The 13,675-nt window shown below is 45.9% G+C and overlaps 2 protein-coding genes across 6 annotated transcripts in view; one reads left to right on the forward strand and one right to left on the reverse strand.

Moving 5' to 3' along the window:
* Nucleotides 1–2,960, reverse strand: part of TMEM232 (transmembrane protein 232) — a 138,773-nt gene extending 135,813 nt beyond the window's left edge. For 3 of the 4 annotated variants that reach the window (XM_073344672.1, XM_073344674.1, XM_073344675.1), the window contains exon 1: nucleotides 2,866–2,960. The gene's annotated coding sequence lies outside the window, so the exon portion shown is untranslated. The other variant, XM_073344673.1, reaches the window with a different exon arrangement.
* Nucleotides 2,961–6,561: 3,601 nt separating this feature from the next.
* Nucleotides 6,562–13,675, forward strand: part of SLC25A46 (solute carrier family 25 member 46) — a 35,454-nt gene continuing 28,340 nt past the window's right edge. The window contains exons 1-2 of one of the 2 annotated variants that reach the window (XM_073344676.1): nucleotides 6,562–6,917; nucleotides 13,203–13,245. In XM_073344676.1, coding sequence (XP_073200777.1) covers nucleotides 6,656–6,917; nucleotides 13,203–13,245 — 305 coding nt within the window. In that variant the 5' untranslated portion in view covers nucleotides 6,562–6,655. The remainder of the gene's footprint in view (nucleotides 6,918–13,202; nucleotides 13,246–13,675) is intronic. The other variant, XM_073344677.1, reaches the window with a different exon arrangement.

The raw sequence follows: 13,675 nt of genomic DNA on the forward strand, positions 1-13,675 counted from the left end.
TCCTGGGAGCTGCCACCTCGCCCCCCCGTAGGTGCCTCTGGCTCTTAGAGGTGGGGTGGGCACCCACTATGGTGGCCCACGAGACCCTCCTGCCCGGTTCTGGGGGCAGTCAGGGGGCAGGGGAGGGGGATGGATGGGACAGGGGTCCTGGGGAGGGGGCATAAAGGAACGCGGGGGAGTTGGATGGGGCAGGAGTCCCAGGGGGCGGGGGTGGGTAACGACCCCCTCGTGGGGTGAGGAGGGAACCCGTTGTTAAGATTTTGGCAGCTCATCACTGCCCACAGCCAGAGCCCCACAATCCTGAGTCCGCTGGCAAAGGCTAGCCATGGGTTTTTAATTGCAGTGTAGACATACCTAATGTGCTGTCAAGCACACATAGTAAACAAACTCAAAATATTGAGAAAAATATTTTTTTCTTCAGTATCTTTCATTGATAGTAATCATTTAGGCCCTGATTCCGCAAATACTTATACACACATGTTAATTTTACTACCACGAGTAATCCCACTGATTTACAGTACTAAAGTTAAGCATGTGCATAAGTGTTTGCAGAATCAAGTCTTCAGGTGTTACTTATAATCAGAGTAGGTTAAAAAAATGCATTATTTTAGCTTGTGGTGTCCCTCTAATAAAGTGACAGAAATGAAAATATCTTGGCTTATTTATAGAAATTTTCTACGGTATCATTTTGTTTCCCATTATGATTATTTATTATTCATTAAGTGTTGATAATAGGCCAAGCATTGTACAAGATACACGCTGAAGTGACTCCTGCAGAATTTACAGTCTACAGCTCTGAATACACAAACATTCAGTCATTTGCTTAACTTTACTACCTTGACTAGTCCCATTGAAATCATTGGAACTGCTCATGGTACTAAGCACAATCCTAAATGTTTGCCAGATCAGGACCTAAGGCTCTGCTCTTGCAAAAATTTACTTTACACACTGAGTAATCTCACTGAAATCAATGGACCACTTGCAGCACATAAAGCAGGTGTGGGCAAACTACAGCCTGCAAACCGTTTTAAGCTGGCCCGCAAGCTCCCGCTGGAGAGTGGGGTCGACAGCCGCACCACGTGGCTCAGTCCCACTCCGACCGGGGCGCTGGGCTGGGGGCCGGACCACACAGCTAGGCCCTGCTCCAGCACTCCGTCCAGGGCTCTGGGTCAGGGGCCACACCACAAGGCTCGGGCCCACTCCAGCGCTCCGGCTGGGGCGCTGGGTCGGACGCTGCACCACGTGGCTCAGCCCTGCCGAGGCGCAGGGTTGGGGCTGCACCACGTGGCTTCCGGAAGCCGTGGCATGGCCCCACTCTGGCGCTCTGGCCGGGGGCTACTCCCCCCGGCTCCCAGAAGCTGTGGCATGGTCCCGCTCCAACTCCAATGGCCCCCTCCTGCACTCTAATGGGAGTTGCAGGGGCAGAGCCTGCAGATGGGGCAGCATGCAGAGACGCCTGGCCGTGCCTCCGCGTAGGAGTCATAGAGGGACATGCCGCTGCTTCCGGGAGCCACTTGAGGTAAGCGCCGCTTGGAGCCTGCACCCCTGAGCCTCTACCCAGCCCCCTGCCCCAGCCCTGATCCCCCTCCCGCTCTCCAGACCCCTCAATCCCAGCCTGGAGCACCCTCCTGCACCCCAAACCTCTTATCCCCAGCCCCACCCCAGAGCCCGTAACCCCATCTGGAACCTCCACCCCTTCCCACACCCCTCGGTCCCAGCCCAGAGCACCCTGCTACATCCCAAACTCCTCATCCCCACCCCCACCTCAAAGCCCGCACCCCCAACCAGAGCCCTCACCCTCTCCGACACCCCAACCCCAATTTTGTGAGCATTCATGGCCTGCCATACAATTTCTATTCCCCAATGTGGCCGTCGGGCCAAAAAGTTTGCTCACCTCTGACATAAAGTTATACAAATGGATAAAGAAAAGGGCTCACGAAAGCTTATGCTCAAATAAATCGGTTAGTCTCTAAGGTGCCACAAGTCCTCCTTTTCTTTTTGCGAATACAGATCAGTGAGGGATCTCACTGAGGGATCTCAGTAACAGGGCTGCTACTCTGAAACAAGTGGATAAGTCTTTGTAGGATCAGGGTTTACCGCAAATACTTAAGCACGTGCATAGCTTTATGCTCATAATTCATGAAGAGTCAATCCCTTTGGCTTCAATGGGACTACTCACATGTGCAAAGTGATGCAAATTCATGTTTACAGGATAGGGAGCTTAAGGAAGAAACAGAGGAGTAGTTTATTCTAACTGTCATTGGAAAAGGGACTGTTTGAGAGAGGGCGTGTGTGAGTTGGGAAAGCGACTGTTTGAGAGAGAGTGTGTGTGAGTTAGTCAAAGAGAGCCAGGAGTGACGGCAGGTTGTATTTATGCAGCTTTACAAGCAATGTGAAAACACTGGGAAGTTGTCAGAAATAATATCGGTGATGTCTAGGGTTTCTTTATGAAGTCATTCCACATTAACTAACAAATATCTTTCCTTGAAAGCTGTGGTATAATTTGGCTTAGGGAGATGAAAATTAACCACAAAGGGAATTCACTTGTCTTTGTCACTCGATTTAACAGGTTCCTTAGCATGATAATAGCCCTCTGGATGTATGCAAAATGCAGAGCAAGTAACACGGATACCTGAAGGGATTCGAAAAGTCAGCCTATTCTTGGCAGGCCCGGGAGAGGAAAGGAGATGGCAAGGCCAGGAGAGTATCCCAGGTGCACTGTGCGTTCCGGAGCAGGGGTGATGGGGCCCGGGGGAGGGGGGGCTCGAGGCAATCCGTGAACCTCCGACGTTTTAGAGGCATTCTCGTGCCACCGTCAGGGCACCCAGCGCCTGGCCTCAGCGCCTGCTCCCGCCTCCCGCTTACCTGAGGGTGACGGGAGTGGGGGCAGGAGCGTCCCTCAGCACCGCGCCAGGGCGACTCGCCTCCCAGGCCCCCGGCCGCTGCTCGGGCGCCGCCGCCGGGGCGGTTGCTAAGGACGCGGTCGGGCTGGCTCCCAGCCCATTGTGACGGGGGAGGAGGCGCTTCCGGCCGGACGCAGCAACCAGCCCGGCGGCTGCAAACCGGAGCTGGAGGCCGGGTGGCCAGTGGAGATTGAAACTCCCTGCGCGCGCTCCCCTTGTGCGGGGCGGGGGGGACCGTGCAGCGCCAGGGCAGGAAGAAGGGCCTGGCTCAGCAGGGGAGCAGGCAGGAAGAAAGCCGGGAGAGACAGGCGGGGGCTGGGATTGCACCTGGCCAGCGGTTAGAGACTGTAGGAGGGGACACCCAGGTGAGGTGGCGATTGTCTACCAGCCGAGGTTCCTCTGCTTCATAGGATCATAGAATATCAGGGTTGGAAGGGACCTCAGGAGGTCATCTAGTCCAACCCCCTGCTCAAAGCAGGACCAATCCCCAATTTTTGCCCCAGATCCCTAAATGGCCCCCTCAGGGATTGAACTCACAACCCTGGGTTTAGCACGCCAATGCTCAAACCAGTGAGCTATCCCTCGCACACATTCTTCTCTCCTCTGCTGGGTTCAGAGTTGCCCCCCCCCCACATGTTTGAGGGTGTCATAAATATAAAGGGAAGGGTAAACCCCTTTAAAATCCCTCCTGGCCAGAGGAAAAATCCTCTCACCTGTAAAGGGTTAAGATGCTAAAGGTAACCTCGCTGGCACCTGACCAAAATGACCAATGAGGAGACAAGATACTTTCAAAAGCTGCGAGGAGGGAGAGAAACAAAGGGTCTGTGTCTGTCTATATGCTGGTTTCTACCGGGGATAGACCAGGAATGGAGTCTTAGAACTTTTAGTAAGTAATCTAGCTAGGTATGTGTTAGATTATGATTTCTTTAAATGGCTGAGAAAAGAACTGTGCTGAATAGAATGACTGTTTCTGTCCGTGTGTCTTTTTTGTAACTTAAGGTTTTGCCTAGAGGGATTCTCTATGTTTTGAATCTAATTACCCTGTAAGGTATCTACCATCCTGATTTTACAGAGGTGATTTCTTTACTTCTGTTTACTTCTATTTCTATTAAAAGTCTTCTTGTAAGAAAACTGAATGCTTTTTCATTGTTCTCAGATCCAAGGGTTTGGGTCTGTGGTCACCTATGCAAATTGGTGAGGATTTTTACCAAACCTTTCCCAGGAAGTGTGGTGCAAGGGTTGGGAGGATTTTGGGGGGAAAGACGTGTCCAAACTACGTTTCCCAGTAAACCCAGTTAGAGTTTGGTGGTGGCAGTGGATATTCCAAGGACAAAGGATAAAATTAATTTGTAACTTGGGAAAGTTTTAACCTAAGCTGGTAAAAGTAAGCTTAGGAGGTTTTCATGCAGATCCCCACATCTGTACCCTAGAGTTCAGAGTGGGGGAGGAACCTTGACAGGGGGCTCAATCCAGTTTTTCCACCTCCCCCAACATGTCAGGGGGTTCTGAAGTTGCTCGCCCCCCCTTCCCCCAGCACCACACCAGCTTGGCAGGCTCTTTCCCCCTTTCAGCTGCCCTTTAGCACACTCCTGTTGGAGGGAATGCAGCCCTCATTCTGCCCAGACCTGCTGTCATGTCTCCTTATTAATCGTTGTTATTACAAATTGCAGAAATCGGGCAGACTGAGGCATGAGACGGAAACGATTGAAAATGGGTGTGCTTCAGAAATGAATCCCATGTTATTTTAAGATTCATGTTCCAAAAGTTTTCCTGTGACATGTGTGTCAGGCCTTTGTCACTAACAAAGAGGTCTTAACAAATTGGGTGGTGACCTTTCACTTTGTCTGCAGCCTCCTTACCTTTACATGGGCAAGGAAATGCTTATCTAAATTCTTCTGTCCATCATTTGGTTGCATGGAAATGTTTAAAATAAATATTTTCTTGGGGGTACCCCCAGCCATTCCATTATTTTGTCACCAGCATGTTTTTTTGTTTTGTTTTTTCTCAGTGGTTGTTTTTTTCCTGGCTACTCCCTATCTGTGACTAATCCGGTAACAAAAAGCCAGCAATAATATATCTTTGTTCAGTTTTATTGATATGAACAGATAATACTAGACTGTAAGCACCTTCATAATCACATCACATTGCACATTTTCAGCTTCGATGACATTTTGGGGCAAGCCTATTACAAATTTACCACACTGCCTTGAGGACACAACCATCATTAATAACTCTGAAAGTGCAAGATACCCATGTAATATCATGAGCGGTGTATTACATTACCAATCCCATTTGCCCATTGTCACTGATACTTAGCCTTTTGCCCTTATCTTCCAACTAAAAACTACCTCCTAAATATCTGAGAGTGAGTGATCAAACAAGTTTAGTAGTTAAGGTTGGCACAGACTGTTTCTGACTGGTTCTAGCTTGTCCCCAACATATGCCAGCTAAAGCCAAGAAAGCATTTTTTCATTTTGCCAAACAGCTGTTAGGCAGCGGGGCATGCGGGAAGTGCTGGGAGGGAGGAGCGGGAACGGAGCACACTCAGGTGGTGGGGGAGGAGGTGAAGAGGGGGGAGCTTGGTTACCGGTGGGTGCAGAGCACCCACTAGTATTTCCCTGTAGGTGTTCCAGCCCCAGAGCATGCACAGAATTGGTGCCTATGGGACGGATCACTTTATGATTACCTGTACTGTCCATTCCCTCTGAAGCACCTGGCATTGGCCACTCTCAGAAGATAAGCTACTAGGCTAAATGGACCTTTGATCTGACCCAGTATGGCTGTTCTTATGTGAAGCTGTCTGTAGGGTGACCAAATAGCAAGTGTGAAAAATTGGGACAGGAGGTACCTATATAAGAAAAAGCCCCAAATATCTCAGTGGTAGGTGATGACAGAACAAGAAGTAATGGTCTCAAGTTGCAGTGGGGGAGGTTTAGATTGGATATTAGGAAAAACTTTTTCACTAGGAGGGTGCTGAAACACTGGAATTTGTTACCTAGGGAGGTGGTGGAATCTCCTTCCTTAGATATTTTTAAGGTCACGTTTGACAAAGTTGATTTAGTTGGGGATTGGTCCTGCTTTGAGCAGAGGGGTGGACTAGATGACCTCCTGAGGTCCCTTCCAACCCTGATATTCTATGATCAGGACTGTCCCTATAAAAACCAGAACACCTGGTTACCCTGTCTGCAATAGGGTAGAGAGGCTCGTTAGGCTTTGTCTTTGTCTGGGATTGAGCCAGCAATGATCAGCTACAGGGCAACAACCCGCAACGGGGGAAAAGGAAGCTGGAATTTAAACCTGCTGGAAAAGAGGGGGAGCACAACCGGTGCAAATCTACCTTTGCCCGTCTACACTGGTGGCTGGGTTGGCGCTGACTCCCAAGCACGCCCAAGGCCTCTACTGCCTTGCCCGGCCCCTGAGAGGGGCAGAGAGACAGTGACACCGCCCCCGACACAGCCAAGAGAACGGGCAGACACCCACCACCCACCCAGGGAGAGCGACACTGCCACCTACACCCCCGCCCCGCCCAGACCAGCAGGACACCAGAGCGGCGGGCGGCCGGGTGGGGGATGCCTATTGGCCTATCAGAGCCCAGCACCCGGCTCCACGGTCATGTGACGCTCAGGGACCGCTGCCTGGCTTCAGGGCGTCGGATTCCGGTTCCGACCCGGAAGTCGATACTGAGCGGCTCCAGCTGCGGGTTCCTGTATCGCTGTTGTTCGCAGGCGCCCGCGCCCCCGTCGCGCCCCCCGATGCAGCCGCGGCGCCCCGAGGGCTTCGATGGGTTGGGCTACAGGGTGGGCGGCCGGGAGGAGCCGGGCCCCGGGGCCAAGCCCTACAGCTCCGCCTCGGACCTGAGCCACTGGGTCTCCAGCCCCCCCGACATCCCGGGCAGCCGCAACCTGCACTGGGGGGAGAGGACCCCGCAGTACGGGGCCGGCCCGGCCGGGACCCCCCTCGGGGGAGTTGGTCTCAACGACGAACCGTACCCCGCGGGCGCCGGCTCCAGCTCCGGTAAGGGGACCCCAGCCGGCCGGGGCGTGGTGAGACGGCGGAGCTGGGCTTGGGGGCTGATGAGATGGCGGGGGGAGAGGGGCCGGAGCTGGACGCAGGGCGGGGGCAGCGCAGGGCGAGGGGGCAAAGGAACAACAGAGGTAGAGATGGATCTTTATTAGGGTGTCTCCCTGATTCTTTTTGTGTGTGTGCTGGTTTATCAACAGTCCCAAGTAAAGGAAAATAGATACAAAATAATCCATCTGCTCCTTGTCCTAGGAGGCAGGGGATTCCCCACAGCCCAGCTCCTGTTATAATGTTACAGGATCAACAGTCAAACGTATCCGTGTCAGATAGTATAAATTAGTCCCTGCCCCCAAAGAGTTTATGGTCTAACCCAAGGGTTCTCAAACTTCATTGCACCATGACCCCCTTGTGTCAACAAAAATTTGTATACCACAAGGGGGGAGAGTGGACACCAAAGCCTGAGCCCCACTGCTTTGGGAGGGGTCAAAGCTGAAGCCCAACGCCTTCAGTCCTAGGCAGGGGGCCTGTAACCTGAGACCCGTCGCCCAGGGCTGAAACCCTCCGGCTTTGGCCCTGGGTCACAGCAAGTCTCAGCCAGTCCTGGTGATGCCAGGCCCACTTTGGGGTCACAATCCCCAGTTTGAGAACCACTGGTCTAATCTCACATAGAGCACACCAGCTGGGAGATAAGGGGGAAGGCAGATGAGACAAGGGTTAGAGAAATACGATCGCATGCCTACGCAGTGCAGGTGTTTGGATGGCTGCATTAAATAACTACATTGGACTGGTGAATTAACTCACTAAATGGTGACAAAGCAGAAATAAGTTTTGAGGAGCAATTCAGAATAGAAAAGGATTGTGGCTTTACAAACACCAAGGGTTTGTCTCCACTTGCGCTGCTCTAGTGCTTAATGAAGATACTACATACACTTGACAGGAGAGGTTCTCTCATCAGTGTAGGTACTCCACCTCCCCAAGAGGTGGTAGCTATGTCAACTGGAGAAACTATCCCATGGACATAGCACTGTCTACGCCAGGGGTTAGGTTGGTAAAACTACATCACTCAGGTGTGGATTTTCCACACCCTGGAGTGATGTAGTTATACTGACATAAGTTGGTAGTGTAGACCAAGCCTAAAGGTATGTCTTCACTACCCGCCGGATCAGCGAGCAGTGATTGATCAAGTGGGGATTGATATATTGTCTCTAGTCTAGATGCAATAAATCGACCTCCGAGCGCTCTCCCGTTGACTCCTGTACTCCAGCACCACGAGAGGGGCAGGCAGAGTCGACGGGGGAACTTAGAAAGATTTCTCCTCTTCCTCCTCTTCCCCCCCCCCCCCGCCCATGTAGACCAGGGCTAAGAATGCCAAGCAAATTGAGAAGCATGTCAGCTTCCCTCTTATTCTGGAACTCTTCTGCTTCTGCTTCCCCTCCTCCATTTACTTTAGAATCTAGTTCAAAACTTTTCTCCTTGTTTTTTATAAGCCTCCTTGGCTATGCTAGACTACCTAATGAACCCACTATTTTCTTCAGTATTAGCTACCTGTGTGGCATCCTACTTGGTCTAACCACAATTAGTGTTTGTTTTTTACACTTGAGTTCCCTCCTCTTGAAATCAACTTTGCTCAGTTGTGCCATCTCATTGAATTACTTATTTTCACGTCTCATCTGAAAGTTTATTTTTTTCAAGCTTTTTCAGTTCATTTTTTTCTGTTCACATTGCATATAATCAGATTATGTAAATTTTTTTGTTTATTTTCTACTTATTCCCTCTTATTCTAAAACTCTTACTGAATGTCTGAAGTATTTTATAACATCAGACATGCTTCATAAAGTAGTTGATCTTCTGCTCATGATACCACAGTGATAGGTACTATATACATTAAATGCCTAGACAAAGTGTCCTCTTTTAGGAGATGTTACGTATCTTAAACCCAGTTTTGCCTCAAATCTATACAAACTAGTTGTTCACTCTTGTATTTTGACTTCAAAACTTGAACATAAGATAAAAGAAAACTTTGTTTATTAAAAAAACACCAAACTTTGAGTTGACCTGAAGATAAGAAAGCAAAATGGATTTGTGCATTTTTTGGTTTTATGTATAAAGAAGATCTGAAAAGTTTTTGTTTTGTTTTATCTCACTTTCCCTATTTTCCTGGATCTCTCTTCTGTGGTACCCCTGAATGTGGTTTGGGAGCTTGAAGAGATGGTGGTGGTGTTGAATCTTTAACAAAGGAAGTTTTTTTCTGATTGTATATTTAAGTTAAATAGGTATTATTTATACAGTGCCCAAAAGTATGTGCTAAGCACATAATAGACACACAAAGTACATTGTTAGAAAAAGTGCTGGTTGTACGCTCCATGTGCCTTTTATAATGCAATACATTTATACATGCAAATTCAGCCATCCATATAACTAGTAGCATCAAAATTAACATAAATACCCCACCTTCTGTAAGTACAATAAAAAATCTGAGACAATAGATGGGTCTTGCAACAGTTTATAAAGAGCATGAAACAATCTTCAGTCAGTTAATAAGATTTCATTTTCCTGGTGTTTCACACCAACATAGTAGTTTTCTTGCTGCAAAATTCAAGAGTCAAGGCATAAACTTTTTAAAACAAAAATACACAAACTTTCAGGACTTCTTTGTGCATCATAAAGAAGTAAAAAGGGGACAAACACAAATTTCTCATTTATAGGTCATCTTTAAATGTACATCCTCTTGTTTTGTCAGTCTTTTTCTATTGAAGGAGGTGGGAGTTATGACAATATGATGTAGGCATCTATTCCAATGGTTCCTTGGCAGTGTTGGCAAAAGGGAACAGAAGTCATTGCAATTGGATTATCATTTTCTGTCTTCCTGAAATGGAGATGATGTGTGTAAAATATGAAAAGGAATGTTGTGAACAGCAAATTGTTGAAATGCAAGATAATAATCCTAACTCTTTTACTTCTTTTTGTTTCCATATTTTTATTAAAAGGACATTGTCAAGTAGTTCATGCACTCTTAGTTTGTCTATTACAAAGTCATAAAAGCGTAATATTAATGGAAATTAGTGTTTCAAATTTCAATTAAAATAGTTTTGAATTGAATAATATTCAACCTGAACTGTCTTCAATTTCATCTCATTACTTCTAGTTGTTGTTCTATGCATTTCTAAACAATTATTTTGTAATACCAGTATGTGTATTAAAATATTTATGTAGATTTATATTTTTAAGTTTTAAGTCCCCCACTTTGCCATTTTATAGCTAAGTGACTCGTAGGTCTCAATTCTGCAGTTCATTGTGTACCTGTAGACTGCTGTGCCCACACAGAACTCTACTGAAGTCAGTGGGGTTTTGCCTCAGAGCAGCAATTTGCCTCAGAGCAGCAATTTGCAGGGTCAGGCTTTAATCTGTCCTTCAATGTATGATCTTTTTTTCTTTTTCTTTTCTTTTTTTTCTTCCCCTCCCTGAATTATTTCTGGTTTGCAAATATCTTTCTGGTAATATGGTGCCTAAAACTGAGCACTGAATTCCTGATGCAGTTGTAGCAAAGCTCTTTATCAAGCGACTGTCATTTCCTGATGCATCTTGGCATAAGCAGTTAAAAATTGCATTGACCGTTGTTTGCTTCTGTATCTCCTGCTTGTGCAGCACTTAATACATGATGCATGCTACTGGAAATGTCATCATTTCAGTAATGATACAGCTTATGCTAATGGTTCTATTACCCTCCAAAGGTTTGGATTTTTTCTTCAAATGTTCCATTGTTTTAGTAGGGGTAAAAGTTAGACTTATGAGACAGCAGAATCACTCTTTGCCTTATTTCCTACTACTGCTTTTCTCCAATCTTTTGGTACCTCTGACTTTTTTTTTAATAAGACTTTTTGAAAAATAATTCAGTGATGTGTGGGGTGAGGAGAGTGTGAATGTGCTACTGCTGGAGGAGAAGCATAGCATCTGTCTTCTGTGCCTTCTGAGGGGGCCTGCTGAAACATGGTTGTTTATGAGAGAAGGTTCAGTGCCTTGGACTCTCAGACACAAAGTTGGGGAGAGCTGTTTCTGCTCTATGGGCAGTATGTGCAAGTTCATTCCCTGGAGTCTCCTAAGGATCCAAGAGTGCTCGCAGGAAACATTCATGTCACCTGGCAAGCTAAGGACTCCAATCTCTCCATAGAGGATTGGGGTGGAAAGCTCTTGGCTCAGATACTGTTGGGAGGAGCCCTGACCTATTTATCTTGCTAGAGCTACTGGCAGAGCCACTGAAGCAAAGAATAAGTATCTGTATGGCAAAGAGCAAAAGTTCTTATCTCTGCCTTGTAAGTTGTAGGGGCAGAGAGAAAATGCTTACTGCAATGGGTAAGAAATCTTTTTGTGTTCTGACTTGATGGCTTGGGTGAGGGCAATTGACAGCTCGGAATCATGGCACACAACAGGCAGAGGAATCTGACTCTTGTTTGGAAGACTCTCCGTAGGGGAAGACTAATGGTTGGTTAACATTATGACCGTATCTACAAGTGGAAAGAGATTAGTGAATTGAAGTCAAGATTTTCAAATCTATATGCCTAAAGGTAGGCTTCTAAATCCATATCTAAGCTTCTGTATAAAAGTGCCTAATTTTCAACAGTGTTGAGTGTCTGCAAGTTGACTTCATTCAGAGCTGTAGGCACTCAGCACCTTTGAAACTCAGGCTACTTTTTATTTAGGAACATAAATATAGATTTAGGAGCCTAATTTTAGGCATCCAGGTTTGAAAATTGGGGCTGAACAAAACTTAATCCCCACTGGGCTTTTGGCAAAACTCATGAAGTCGTCTTGGATTGGATTCATCATTGAAACATCTGTGGTTACTAACTCAAACATTTTGCACTCAGTTTTATCAAAAAAAAAAAAGTCCTATGATTTGATCTCTTCCGGGGGTTATTTTATAAAACAGATTTGTAGGTTTTTAGACCAAGCTTTCGGAAATACAGCTAGGCGTGTTGTATTCTTAAAATAACCCTTTAACTTTTCAAATTCTGTTTCATAAACTCCTCATCTAACCTGAAACTTTCCATATAAATTCTTTGCTGGCTATGGAGCACATGTACAAAAGTTCAGATGGAAAAGATTTTCAGTTTTGAGAAACTGAGGATCAAAATCAGGCTTATAATGAAAACCAAATAAACCTTAGGACTGGAAGTAGTCACTCCATAGTTGTAAGTCTTAATTGGGAAACTATTGATCAAAACAATCTAAGCAGCTTGCTGTTCCATGGAATCATTACAATCAAATAGATCTGTATTTTGGGTTACCAGATAAATATTTGAAATTCTGGGCAAGTGTGTTGAATTTTTTCAATCTCCCCTCTTTCTGAAGAAGTTAATGTACATTTTTTGTTGTGCATTTAATAGTACTAACATTTGTGTGTCCTGCTATCGTAAGGTTTAAAGTGAATTTAGTGTTAGTAAAAAGTTCCCATTTGACAGTACTAGACACAAAGCCTTAGCAGACCAAGGGCAAGTCTACACTGTGGGGCTCAGTTGCCCTAAGTTAAGCGACCCTAAGTTATTCACATAGCTGAAGTCAGTGTAGCTTAGGGTCAACCTTTTGTGGTGTCTACACCATGCTGGGTTGACGGGAGAAACTCTCCCATCGATTTACCTTATGTTTCTTGTTCCGGTGGAGTACTGGAGTCGCCCGGAGAGCGATTGACAGTCAATTTAGCGGGGCTTCACTAGACCCGCTAAATCAACCCCCCGGTGGAGGGGACTTCTAGAAGTAAAAGGGTCACTCTCTGTGACTTTTTGTAACACCAGTTCTTCTGGTGGCATTATGGTACTGACATTTATTCATTAAGAACTGGACTGAGACCATATTCATGTCACACATACCGCTGAACAGCTGTTAGGTAGCGGTTTTTGGTCATTATTGATTTGGGTCCATTTGTTTTCCCAGATGTCAGTCAAATTGTTCCCAGTTCCATTAGCCATGCAGTCTCCCTTTTCCTCATATAGGTAGTTTAAGGCAAATAAGTTACTTGTATTTGAGCTCCAGCAAGTTATTATAAACCAAGCACTTCAGTTGCAAGTAATCTTTGGTAGACAATTACGTTTTACTTTTGCTGAGTTGGCAAAACTATCCCGAAAGTAGTATACTTTGTACACTGTGGTGCAGTGCTCAGAATTTGTTGAAATGAGCAAGCTATACAATTGGTTGCTCTGGTACTCTGGATTACAGCTTGTTTCTTTCCTCACCGTTCTGCAGTAAATATCAGTGCTACATAATCTTTTATTGTGTTTCTTTCAGAACAGTTGAATAGATTTGCAGGCTTTGGTATTGGCCTTGCCAGGTAAGAATTTTGTTCTGTGTAAAACATATTTTTCACTGATAATTATGGCTTTTACATTTTGTAGTCTGTCATGCTCCCTGAGTTCAAATTACAATATGCATTTAATGAACTAGGTTTAAAAATCTAGCACAAAGTTAATTGTTTTCTCTTACCTTCTTTCTCAAGCTAAGGTACTGCAGCTCTTTCAGTTACTACAGTGATGGGTTTGATACAAAAATATATAGCATAGGAATTTTGAAAACCTTGGAGCATATAAGTTGCTACAGTATGTTTTGCATGAAGCACACATCAATAAAAATACTTTTATATGTTTGGACTTTAGAGAGCAATAGTGTTAGAATGAGTGGAACTAGCTGGAATTGCATTGGCACAGTGTTCTTGAATTTTAAACCTCAGAAACAGTACTTAAAATATTGATTAGATAATGGCA

Source organism: Lepidochelys kempii, chromosome 5, assembly GCF_965140265.1.
Source record: "Lepidochelys kempii isolate rLepKem1 chromosome 5, rLepKem1.hap2, whole genome shotgun sequence".
NCBI lineage: Eukaryota > Metazoa > Chordata > Testudines > Cheloniidae > Lepidochelys > Lepidochelys kempii.